Source organism: Colius striatus, chromosome Z (assembly GCF_028858725.1).
Source record: "Colius striatus isolate bColStr4 chromosome Z, bColStr4.1.hap1, whole genome shotgun sequence".
Lineage (NCBI taxonomy): Eukaryota > Metazoa > Chordata > Aves > Coliiformes > Coliidae > Colius > Colius striatus.
In genome coordinates this window covers 62811319-62824690 of record NC_084790.1, presented here as the reverse complement: position 1 = coordinate 62824690, position 13372 = coordinate 62811319, and the positions used below count along the sequence as shown (strand labels likewise).

Here is a 13372-nt window from a genome sequence, read left to right as displayed (position 1 = left end):
TATCTTCTTGGCCACAAGGGCACATTACTGGCTCATGGTTAGTTTGTTATAAATCAGGACAACCAGGTCTCTCTCTGTAGCGCTGCTCTCCAGCAGGTCAAACCCCAGCCTATACTGAAGGGTTGTTCCTCCCCAGATGCAGGACTCTGCACTTGTCCTTGTTGAACCTCATGAAGTTCCTCTCTGCCCAGCTCTCAAGACGGTTGAGATCCTGCTGAATGGCAGCACAGCCCTCTGGGGAATCAGCCAGTCCTCTCAGTTTGGTACCATCAGCCAACTTGCTGAGGGTACACTCTCTCCCCTTATACAGGTTGTTGATTGAATCAGACTCACCCTAGAGCTGACCCCCACTGTGGAATGACACTGGGTACAAGCTTCCAACTTCATACAGCTCTGCTCTTTACTCCCCATCAGGTAGTTACAGACAAGGAAAAAATTCTCCTCCAGTAGACTAACAACATTGTGCTGCCCTCCATCAAGTCAAAAAACCTCTACACTCAGCAGCTCAGAGAAGACTTAAACGTGACAGACTTTGGAGACAGGTCCATAAGTTTAATCACCATTACTCTCTCTTTTCCAGGATTCCCACTTAGGGCAAGTTCCATAAACTTCAGAAGATGTTTGAAATAAAATAATCTAAAATACTCACAGAATATTCATTACAAAATTACTTTATATAAGAACAGAAGAGATAAGATTTTATTGCCTCATCAGGGGTAAAAATTTATTTATGCCATTTATCAAGTGTTCAAATTTACATAAGAGATAACACTTCAACTTTAGATTCAATTGTCTATCGGTAAGCTCTACATCAGAATACCTTTGACACATCCAAGAACACTTTTTACAAATGGCTTAGAACAGCAGAATCTGATAAATAATGGCCAGCTTCACTAGCCTGAGGGTCACTGCCTCTCTGCTGAACATGACCCACAGAACAGTGGAAGTCTTAAAACCATTTTAATCCCCAAAAACTATCACTACTGCACTCAGAGCATTTAAATCACATTGTCCTGCATTAATAACACCAAACATTACATCTAACCTTAAAGATGCACCACATCTCTCTCTAACAAAACTTTTTTTTGTTAAGCATTGTAAGAGAATTGTGCATCAAAACATCTGCAAAATACACAGTCACCCATTTGGCTTAGTTTTACACTAGAAGTAACATCAGCCATCTATTTGTTCATCTCTTGTGTTGTGTTCCTCTCCCCTCCCTTCTCACCCAGGAAATCATACAAGACCAGGCAGTTTAAATGTTAGCACTGAGGTAGCATATTTTAATTGAACAGAATAATAGGTCTGCTACTGTGCCTCCTCTCCTTTAAAGCACACACACAAAAAAAATCCCCACAGTTTTTCAACTTCTTTGGAGAAGATAGGCATACAGTTAATTTCCAAAAGCCACTCCATTTTGAATTCAAAGCACAAAGCAACTCAGAATGGTAGACACATGATACCAACTAGAATGAATAAACATATACAAGAAGGAATTATGCCAATTTTATTACAACTGTGGTTACATTTTAGCTCTGTGGCACCTATTGTTCCCTATTATGAAATGCATCTTTACAGTATCTGAAATTTAATTTCAAAGAATAAAGTCCTGAAAAAGGACAGTTTTGCCTCAGTTCTTCTAAATGATTTTCACACTATCTGTAAGAAGGGGCCAAATAATTGTAACAAAACCAAAACAAATCAAATGGACCTAATATAAACTCAATAGGAATTAGTAACATGAGTGTATCAAAAGAACTGGAGTTAAGGCAGAAAGAGAAAACTTGCCTGAATGAATTGAGAGCACTTTCCATTAACTTGAAAGTTAACCTTAAAAAAAAATAAATATTAAAAAAAAAATTTAAAAAAAAAAAAAAAAAATCACTGCAAGAGTAGAAGCTTAGTTTTATAAAAAATTGAGAATAACATTATGTCAGCTTTGCCCTCCTGGCTAAAAGCTTCAAAAGAAAAAGCTGAAGCAAAACTGTACCCAAGGCCGCAGCCTCAACACCTACAGTGATTACTGAAGTAACTCCTACACACACCTGTTTTTAGGGGACAATTGTAAACAGTGACCCCAAAGAATGTCATTTTCGAGTCTGTATGCCATGCTGGTACACATAACCTTGTCAAACTCTGTTGCACAGTATACAACCCTCACCCAGCCCCGGACTGGATCTTTGCATCCCCCCTTCTCCATCTTTCACACAGTAAAGCATAAATTTTACTGCAGTTAAAAACTCCTTGAATCAGCTGCATGCATAAGACAAGTGGGTTTTGAACACCTTGAAAAACAGATTGACAATGTAACTGAGTCGACCGCTAAACAAATTCCCGGGACAACACCCAAACAGCTCAGGGAAAATGCAGAAGTTATAATGACCAATTGAAGCTGTTTATGGAGACTTTCATGTTAATATTTCAAGTAATCCAAGATGCACTCCCACACTTGTTATAAAAAACTTAAGGCTTTTATGAATACTCTTACATATAAAAGGAGTATTAAAACAGAAGGAACTTGTTTAAAGTAAATACAAACATCTGAAAAATCTCTGAAACCTGTTTATACAAATACTAATAAATTCTTTAATATTTTGTACAACTAGAAGGTGCACAAATCGGCATTCAAGCGGTCAATGCTGGCAAACACCTGTCAGACAATAACACGACTTACTTGGATAACAATACAGTTTAAAATGCCATAAATTAAAAAATAAGTTAGTTCACATTTTTTTCCCCCCAGCTTTTATGTACATCTTAGTCTTTAATGAGATCGAGTAGCCTTCTTCAGAAGTTCGAGGTCTTTCCGTCGGCTTTTGATTGCTCTGGCACAGCCATACTCTTCCAGTTGTAAAGGGATATACTTTTCTATCTGAACAAGCCCATGCCCGGCAGGATTGGTAAACAACTTAATCCAGGATGGCTTAAAGGTTCCTCTGAAGCCTAAAAACGCCAGGTTTCCTGTGACGAAAACAGCTCAGTGTTACTGAACCAGCCAACCAGCCAAGCCCGCCCAAGCACAACACAGGATCCTCTGGGAAAGGAAGGGCATGCTCCTCTGAAGTTCTTTCCCCAAGATCATTCGGGACATTCACTCCCCTCTCACTCAGCTTCACACGCAACTTTCTTGCAAGTAGTGGTTTGCAATTTCCTTTTTCGACATTCAGTATTAAATACTCTGAAACCTTAGTCTGAAAACACAGCTATCAGGACAGTTATAAAACCTGTTTTACCAGATAGGACTCGTGCCCGGGCCCTGAACAGATAAGAGCTACTCCATGTGGTCTATGAAGTGATTATTCCTCAAAATGCCAACTCTTTCTCATCTCTTACCTTCAAATTCTGTTAGAACCGGAAATACCAGCCTGGCACAGGAGAGCATTTAAAAATAGATTTGTTGGGTGAGGCAGAAAATACTGGCCTCGGGGGAAAAAAAAAAAGTGTGGGGCTTTTTTCCTGTAATCCACAGGCACAACAAAATGTGAGCTGTGTCTCTGCTTGCAACAAGCTGCAAGTTAACATCCCTCAGGGTAAAGGGAAGGGTTTTGGTTTTCTGCCCCATCTGCTGAAGGGCTGCCTGCCCCCCCCACCACATTAACAAGGGCAGAAACACAACAGCCCCAGCCAGCACAAACTGGCAACCACCCTCCACCAGCTGCATCCTCCTCACACACCCCATGAGAACCCTGCCATGCCAACAGAAACACCCATACCAAGGTGGTGTCAAAGAAATGCAGAAAGTTTCCACTAACCGTTGCTCTGAAGATAAGGTGGTTTGGCTGTCCCCAGGGACATTAAGGCTTCTGATAAATTATTAGGAATTGCCACATCACCTCTTGTGCTCAGGAGAACAATGGACCTGCAGCACAAATGGTGCACAGACAGCAGCTGTTATAAACACTGTTATAATAAGTTTTCTTCATATTCTGCTACATGTTTTTACAGCCCCTTAGCCATGGAAATAGTCAATACTCTCTGAAAGAACTAACAACAGAAGCATCCACCTAGAATAATCTTTTTTAAACTAACTTTACATTTCAAGACAAAAAAAATCATTGCAAAGTGTTTTTAGAATATATTTTACTATTCTGTATAAAAAAATGAGTTGAGATATTGATTCAAAATTACAATATTAGCATGCTGGTTTTCTGCCACTAACTTTTCATCTGTCTTTAATGATAAGCAAATTTCTCCTTAGGTAGGGAGAGAACAGTAATGTATCTTGTTACATAGTTCTCAGTGTTCTTAAGAGACCTTCCTAAACAAAAACCTCTTCTTCTTCTAAGCAAAGTGTTATAACATCACGTTTAGTTTAAAACTCTTTTTGAGGAGAAAGACAGGCAACACTGGAAAACTGTGAAGTGTTCAAAGGTTCAGTTATTTTCTCAACTTGTCTGTTAAAACCTTCCTACATTTCTCCTTTCCCCTCAACTTAGGTTCATGTTTTGCTCACTTTCAATGCTTCTGTATAGACCTCATTATTTAAATCCTCGTTAGAGAGTAGAGCTACAGCTTACTGGACATACTGGAAATAAATGGCCATTATGCTCACCTTTGTGGAATTCCAGATTTCAAATATCCTTCTACGTGCTTGATGTCTACTCCAGAAAACAATTTGTTTCCTGACACTGTGCCAGTGCAAGCATCAACTACAACAATAAGTATACCATTATCCTTGAAGGAAAACACGGTGTCATTGACCTGAATGGGAAGAGAAAAAAGAGCAAAGAACTTTTTAAGTCAAGATGAATCCAACAGCAACTCTGAGTGTTAATCCTCATCTAGATTAGACACTGAGGCACACTAACTTCCTTATAGATACTTGCTTATCTTCAATTTGCCCCTTGAGGGAAGGCTTTCTGTGAGGATTCCAAAATTGTATGGGAGTTCCAGTTGAGTTTCTTCCTAACTGCTTTAGATATGGCACATACATTTCTGTAGAAGTTTGCAGCTGCTAAGATCACACTGTTCCCATGCCATTTGTCTGCCTAAGTATCTCAACAATTTTACTATTTCAACCAAGTAAATGCAATGACATTGCAGAATATAAGCTACATACAGACTTCAGGCTTTTGTGATGTGAGGATGTCTGTAAATGCTATTTCAGCTTCATGTGGAAGTCTCCTTCAACATCCAAATAGAAAAGTCAAAGTAAGCTACTTATACAGTGTGACATCACTAGACTTATTAGGATTGAACCAAGAGAAAATACTGAAGAATCCACAGAGATTTCTGTAACTGTCATTTTGAAGGAATTCTCATTACCTCACCAGTCTGTTAGCATAAAAGCAATTTCAGTAACATTAATTTAACTGACAGGTTTCTGAGATTAAAATATCATCTTTCTGACTGTTTGGTTTTTAAATGATGAACTAACACCTTCCGTTCAAGTGAAGAAAAGCAAGATCGGCACAGAGCTGCACAACTGTTGCAATGCAAGCTGCTAAAAAAAAAAAATAGAAGAAAACCATAAACAGTACTTACAGAAATAAATGCTTGCTGACCTCTGCTTAACTCGTTTTTACCAGATGAATTTATCTGCACAAGGAGGTAGTTTTTGTGAGCATCACTGGTGAATACCATCTGGATATCAAACAAAACACATTAAGTACACACAGACACGTGTCATCAACACTTTATCACACCGGACAATTTGCAATAGACTGCCCATGCTCCAAAGCAAATGCATCCATTTGTCAATGACATTATTTATGGTACTAGCAATGCTAATCAATATAAAGGTGTACAGTGTGACCTGTTTTATTCCTTACTTTCAGTATTCTTCTCAGCTTGTATTGCTGAAATGGATAATGCATTTTCAAGTTCATGCTAATAAGCAAAGATCCAAAAACGAAGGGTGAAGACTGATCAACATCACCTAGATCTCTGCAGCAAAGACATCCAACATGGAGTACAGACAATCCCACAGTACAAGTACCAGATCTATCTATATCCCATCTCCATAGCACTACCAATCTGAGAGGTGAAGCAATATTTTCAAAGAACAAAAATGGAACTCTTTGGGCTAGAAGACTTCCTGCCTTCTAGTGAATGAAAGATTAATGATGTCACTGGTAAGGTACATGCAGTACTGTGTTGAAAGACTGAAATTCTGCCTTAAAGAAAGTAGACAGCTACACAAACTATACAGCTTATGACAGTTTTCGCTTAATTTTACCTGAGTTGTGCCACATTTTGTACACGGTACAGTAGTCTTTACTGGCATCTGCTTTATGACGGTTGGTCGTTGGTAGTACTTTGGGTAAGCTTTTGCCATGCAGTTACTGATCCCTTTTGCTGAATCTTTGGTCACAATCTTGATCCTTTCACATCCCTGAGATGAGCAATAACTGTGACCATCCCTATTATATTTGGCTTGAAGAAATAAAAAGAGTAGTCTACACAAAAGAGAGAAAAGAACGTAGGTCAATTGGTGGAACAACAACTTGTGTTAAACCTTTAGAGCTATATTTCGTGATTTTCAGAAACAGAGAAACTACAGTAGTCACCTCCATGCTACAGTTCAAACTTTTACAAAATATTTACAGTCTACTAGTGTTAAGAAGTCTGTACTGACATATCTGAAATTCCCAACAATGAAAGAAGACATCATTATGAATGCATATGCTTTGAAAAGAATAGCTACTCCCCCAGTTAGTAGCTTGCAGGAAACAAAAAACAAACAACAAAAGCATGAATGTTTTCTTTGATTATAGATCTTTGCAGATACCCAGCAGTAACTGTATAGATATACACTTTCACTCATCGGCATTGGACAATGTAATTGTACTGTTGCAAATGCCTGGAAATGCATTTTAGGGGGGTATTGGTATATTGCTGTATACAGAGACCCGTATTAGTTCTATTATATATTTGATTGTTATCACTGTAGCTGTTAGACACAAGAAATGTAAATGTCTTTTCAAAAGCTACATTAATCTGTGTATTCACTACAGACAAAGGAGCAGATAAGGAAGCAAAACGAGGGAACAAATTATAAAGACTAACATTTGTAAAACACACAAGTGATGTATGAAGGACTTTGACTCAAAGTTGACTATAACTTACATATTTCAAAGTGATCTCAGTAGCTTCTGTCATAAAAGCTATTCAAAGGGAGACTAAGACTTTTAGGCACTTTTGAGAAGACTGAAAGCAGATTAGGATTTTCAGAAATACCTTCTTAAAATGTTCTTGGAACAGAAAACTTCTTGGAAATTTCCAGAATTTTCAGTTTAACAAGAAGGCACAAATTTTCTTTGAAGACTTGGAAGTTACTTGCTGAAAGACACTGCTCAGCAGCACACCAGACATCATAATTTCCAAAGGCATATGGGGTATGATATATCAGTGGCAACAGTGGTGCTCTTGGAAAAAATATTTCAGTGACAACCACTCTATTTTTGAGATTTAAGGTCTCATCAGGTGTTCTTTCTGGGCTCCTTCACAACAGCTTTCCTCTCATGCAGCCATTTCAGTGAGATGCATTTAACACTATCAGAGTGGATATTTTAAGGTTAAAGAACATCTCCCAAGAGGGTCAAATTAAAAAGAGTTACCCAGTACTGTTGTCCAAGTAAAACTTCTTGTCTGATCTATTCTTTTCAAGCTCCACCATTGAAGATACAGGCATGTAGCGCTCTACTTTGCTTGACAGAGCAGATGACCGCCTTTGAAATGTTTCCAGCACTATAACAAAATCTGTATTTGGTTGATAACAAAGACCAACACGAATCCAATCATTCCTGAAACAAAATAAAACACGTAAGTCACCAGGAAAGTTTAGATGGCAATATGCAGCAAACAGATAACTCAAAATCCATGTAATAGGAATGCAAAAAGCTCCAAAACCCTAAACCAGAAGATGTTTCTTCTCCCTACATAAAGTGTTTAATTAAATATTATAGTAACCTCGATACCTTCAAGATATATTTGATTACATATTTTAGACATGCAATATGTTTATCTGGCAACAAAATCAAGTACCCTAAACCATTCAACTCCAATTTGCTCAGTCTCACTACTTGCACATTTTCTTCTCCAAAGGATTTTCCTTACAGATACTACACTGGACAAAAGCTTAACTTTAGGTTCAGATCTACTGATTGATCGCTTGTTTTTTAAGTACAAACATAAAGTATGAAAAGCATATACCTAATCTGAGACCCAATCTTACTAATGGTTGCAGAGTCTCACGCATGCTAATTCTGCAGGCCATTACTTTAGTATTGCCTTAGTGGGCAATGTCATGAAAGAAAGCAAACATACTTGTTGAAGTTGATGAGATACAGATAGGTGACGTTTGGAGCTTTTCCATTCCAATGTATTGTGTAGCCCTTTTGGAGCATCACTACTGGCTGGTATTGTTGAAAGACAGCTCTCTGATTAATACCTCGAAGAACCATGGGATTGGCTGGGTACTCATCTCGTATGATAGTCATGGAAAGATTCTGTCCGTTCCGGGTTTGGACATACACCTGTATGATATTAAGGAGGATGAAAATAACTAGGATGAAAAGAAAGAGGAAAGATTTGGATGCTATGCAATATGGAATTAAATATTGAAGGATAAGTCATACAATAGCTAAAACACTTTAATTTGATGTTCTGAGTTATGTAGCGCACACATATCTCCTAAAGAACAGCCCTATTTGAAAGACTACTTAGTTTTCGCCCATTTTACAGACAAAAAAAAAAGAGAGAGGGGAAAAAAAACCCCCACAGGATTAGTTATGGTTCTTAGTCAAACAAACAGAAGAGAAACTAGAATGGGAATCAAACCTCTATGAGATTTGCATTCAGAAGGTGGTTATTTTACAAAAAAAACACAAAAAAAAGGGAATCAACGAAATTAAAAAATCTGTTAAAAACCATTTTGTAAAGAAAAAAAGTGCAAAGAAAAAACATCTTCAAGAAAAAAACTGTTTTAGCACATAGGCTAGAAGCAGAAGTGCCCATGAGAGCTGGTCAATCTTCAAGCACCACTTCCTCCAAGCCCAGGATCAGTGTGTCCCAACACGCAAAAAAGGAGGAAAAGGAGGTAGGAGGCCTCCATGGATGAACAACGATCTGCTGGGACAACTCAGGCAGACAGCAGCCATCTAGGAGAGGTGGAAACAGGGGCTGGCTTCTTGGGAAGAGGATAGGAACATTGCCAGGGCATGCAGGGGTGCAACTAGGAAGGCTAGAGCCCTTCTAGAATTAAATTTAGCCAGGGATGTTAAGGACAGCAATAAGGCATTTTTCAAGTACATCAGCAGCAGAAGGGAGGTGACAGGGAATGTGGGCCCGCTGCTAAATGCTGAGGGTGCCCTGCTGACAGAGGATGCGGAGCAGGCCAAAGTACTGAATGCCTTCTTTGCTTCAGTCTTTATGGCCAAGGTCAGCCCTTGGGAAGCCCAGTCCAGCAAACATAGCAGGATGGCCAGGACAGCAAAGGACTTGCCCTGGGTGGAAGAGGAAGAGATTAAAGAACTGTTGGGCAAGCTTAAGGCTCATAAGTCAATGGGTCCTCATGGGATGCATCCTAGAGTGCTGAGGGAGCTGGCTAAGGGAGCTGGCTGATGTGATTGCTAAGCCTCTCTCCATCATTTTTGAACAATCATGGAGGACAGGTGAGGTGTCTGAGCACTGGAGAAAGGCCAATGTCATGCCAGTCTTCAAAAGGGGCAGGAAGGATGACCCAGGAAACTACAGGCCAGTCAGCCTCACCTCCATCCCTGGAAAGGTGATGGAACAACTCATCCTGAATGTTGTCACTAAATATATGAAGGATAAGATGGTTATCAGGAGGAGTCAGCATGGATTCATCAAGGGGAGATCCTATTTGACCAACCTGATAGCCTTCTGAGTGCATAACTGTCTGGCTAGATGAGGGGAGAGCAGTGAATGTCATCAACCTTGATTTCAACAAGGTTTTTGACACTGTCTCCCACAACATCCTGATCAGAAAGCTCAGACAGTGTGGCTTGGATGAGTGGACAGTGAGGTGGATTGAAAGCTCACTGAATGAGAGAGTCCAGAGGGTGGTGATGAATGGCACAGAATCAAATTGGAGGCCTGTGGTCAGTGGAGTTCCACAGGGATGGGTTCTGGGGCCAGTCTTCTTCAACATCTTCATCAACCACCTGGATGAGAGGACAGAGTGTACCCTCAGCAAGTTGGCTGATGACACCAAACTGGGAGGGCTGGCTGATTCCTCAGAAGGCTGTGCTGCCATTCAGTGGGATCTCGACCAGCTTGAGAGTTGGGCAGACAGGAACCTCATGAGGTTCAACAAGGACAAGTGCAGAGTCCTGCATCTGGGAAGGAACAACCCCATGCACCAGGACAGGCTGGGGGTCTAACTGCTGAAGAGCAGCTCTGCAGAGAGAGATCTGGGAGTACTGGTCGATAACAAATGCAATGTGCCCTCGTGGCCAAGAAGGCCAATGGCATCCTGGGATGCATCAAGAAGAGTGTGGCCAGCAGGTCAAGGGAAGTTCTACTCTCCTCCTCCACTCTGCCCTGATGAGGCCTCATCTGGAGTCCTGTGTCCAGTTCTGGGCTCCTCAGCTCAAGAGGGACAGAGAACTTCAGGAGAGAGTCCAGCGCAGGGCCACCAAGATGTTAAGTGGAATTGACAATCTAAGTGGAACAGCTGCAGGAACTGGGGCTGTTTAGTCTAGAAAAGGGGAGACTGAAGGGGGAATCTCATTAATATTTATGAATATCTAAATCGTAGATGTCAGGAGGTTGGGACATCCCTTTTTCTATGGTATCTAGCAACAGGACAAGGGGTAATGGGATGAAGCTGGAACACAAAAAGTTCCATTTAAACATAAGAAGAAACTATTTAACTGTGAGGGTGACAGAGCCCTGGCACAGCTTTTTCAGGGAGGGTGTGAAGTCTTCTTCCTTGGAGGTCTTCAAGACTCTCCTGGACATATTCCTGTGTGATCTTATCTAGGTTGACCTGCTTGAGCAGGGGTGTTGGACTAGATGATCACTGAAGGTCCCTTCCAACCCTACCATTCTATGATAGGCCTGCAAGGCAAAGCTCCTGGCTGCCATATACATTTGGTTTTACTTTGCACCATTTAATATTGTGCTTCCAGTTTGTGTGTTGAAGGGAGCACAATATACACAACTCTCTGAGAAGTGCAACATGCATAAAAGTATTTTTAAGATAAAGAATTTTCAAATCTTTTAAATCTAGGTAATTTTGAAGTTCTTACACGTCCCCAGCCCCCACAAGTTTTTTATGTTGTAGATTTGCCCCAAAGAGAAACTACAAGAGTACTAGCCTGTGCATAGGTCCCACTGCAAACTACTCCACTCCATTCTGTAATATTAACGCATTTGGGATGTTGAATCAAGTAGTTATCCATTCTGGCCACATAGGTATCCTTGTAGTTGGTCGCTGAACCATCTAGATCATGGAATATTGAATTCTTGTCACCATCCAGATCTCCTTCTTCAAACCAGGGGCCAGGTTTTCCAAAGAAGGCTTTCAAAGAAACCTGGCAACAACAATTAAAATATTTTTCCCCCCCAGGCAAAGCACAGGCTAAGACTTGCACACCTGCAGAAACATGGGAATTTGACAATCAATTGAAAACCTTAAGTCAAGGACAGCGGAGTCTTGCAAAACAGTGTTGTGGTTTAATCTCAACCAGCAACTAGGTTTGCTCTTGGTTCTGAACAGTGTTAGAATTTGTAACCGAAAATTCATTACTAAGGATATACCAAACCTTACAAAAATTTCCTTTTAACTTTACCATTAGCTATCAAAGAGATCATCACTGCAACATATTCTATATCTGCTTTGGCATTATTTCTTGCTCTGGAGACAAAAGATGTGTGACTTCTAATCAAGAGGGAAACTCTGAAGTACAGATGTATGGGAAAGACAACCTAAGGCTCTTGGACGTCTATTTTAAACATATCAAAAAGAAAATAATGCTATTTCCAAGAACAAAAGAAGACCTGGAGTGAACTTACATTTGGACCAAACTTTACAAGAGAAATGTTGTTTTTTGGTGTCATCTGCCATGGATTTTTCATCAAGAATCCAACTGCACTAGTAAATCTGTCCGGAGTTGGCACAAAGTTTTTGAACGTGCACTTGGTGAGGTGAATGGGTCCATCATAAATTTGAAAACCTCTGATTGGAAATGTCCTGTTAATGCAAGCAAATATTTATATCACCTTGTAATAAAACCCACGACACGCCTGAATATGTGTCACACAGATCTTCTGTCAGAAGAATCAAGAAATCAACATTAAGAAAATGACTTGCAGGATAAGTCTTAGTAAAAGAAATTTTGTTTCTGCACTTATCTAATGAGTCAAAAAATCCCCCACTGTTCTTAATTTGTGTGTTGGAAGAGCTGTCACTGCTCATCAGCAAACATGCACCTCTCAAGTACGGCAAAGAGGTTAGTGGTTGGACTATATGACCTTAAAGGACTTTTCTGTCCGAACAAGTCTATGCTTCTAATACTACTAATGCTCTTTCATCAATCACGGCAACGGGAAGAAATGCCTGTAGACTACAGGAAAGCAAATGACATTTCTAACTTCAAGAAAAAAAAAGCCCTAGGGAAATGCAGGGAAAGGCTGGTAAATCTTAGCTTAATTCCCTGGAAGGTAATGGAACAGCTAAGCCTGGAAACCATTTCAAGGCATATGAAGGACATGACAGTTGTCAGGAGTAATCAGCATGGATTCACAACAGAGTAGCCATGCTTACCAACTCGATAAACTTCTGTAACAAAATGATTGGTGTGGTAGCTGAGGGGAGCGCAGTGAATATAGTCTATCCCAACTCCAGTAAGACTTTTCACACTGTCCCCCTAAGAGATCCTCACAAAGTAAAGTCTGGAGAAGAACACTATCTGAATGGTTGGACCCAGAGGGTAAATCTCCACTAGTGATCTGGACGAGAGATCTGGGTATAGTCTCAGCAAGTTTGCTGAGGGCACAAAACTGTGAGGGAGAGCTGTTGCACCAGAAGCTCGTGCTGCCATCCAGATGGACCTTGAAAGGCTAGAGAAACAGAGATGGGAACCTCAAGAAGTCCAACATAGCCAAGTGGAAAGTCCTACACCTGGAAGAAACAACTCTACATGCCAGTGAAAAGGACCTATGGGTCCTGGCGGAAACCAAGCTGAGAATGTGCCCTTTCCACAAAGAGGGAAATAGCATCCTCGGCTGCACTGGGAGGAGTGTTGCCAAGGGAGGTGATCTTTCACTTCTATTCAGCACTAGTGAAGCCACACCTATGGCAAGGCTAGGGGCAAGGCTAGGACTTGGCAACATGTTAAACAAACATCACAGTAGCCAGAGAGAAAAGAATCACAGTCACAGATTGGTATTTGTTACAGACAGA

At 40.4% G+C, this 13372-nt stretch overlaps 1 protein-coding gene across 3 annotated transcripts in view; it reads right to left on the bottom strand.

Moving 5' to 3' along the window:
- Positions 1-1262: 1262 nt before the first annotated feature.
- The window catches only part of CEMIP2 (cell migration inducing hyaluronidase 2), a 51365-nt gene continuing 39255 nt past the window's right edge, over positions 1263-13372 (bottom strand). For all 3 annotated transcript variants that reach the window (XM_062018101.1, XM_062018098.1, XM_062018100.1), the window contains 9 exons: positions 11983-12160; positions 11286-11501; positions 8269-8477; positions 7560-7745; positions 6179-6398; positions 5485-5583; positions 4553-4701; positions 3753-3859; positions 1263-2961 (listed from right to left, as the gene is read on the bottom strand). In XM_062018101.1, the coding sequence (XP_061874085.1) occupies positions 2765-2961; positions 3753-3859; positions 4553-4701; positions 5485-5583; positions 6179-6398; positions 7560-7745; positions 8269-8477; positions 11286-11501; positions 11983-12160 (1561 nt within the window). In that variant the 3' untranslated portion in view covers positions 1263-2764. The remainder of the gene's footprint in view (positions 2962-3752; positions 3860-4552; positions 4702-5484; positions 5584-6178; positions 6399-7559; positions 7746-8268; positions 8478-11285; positions 11502-11982; positions 12161-13372) is intronic.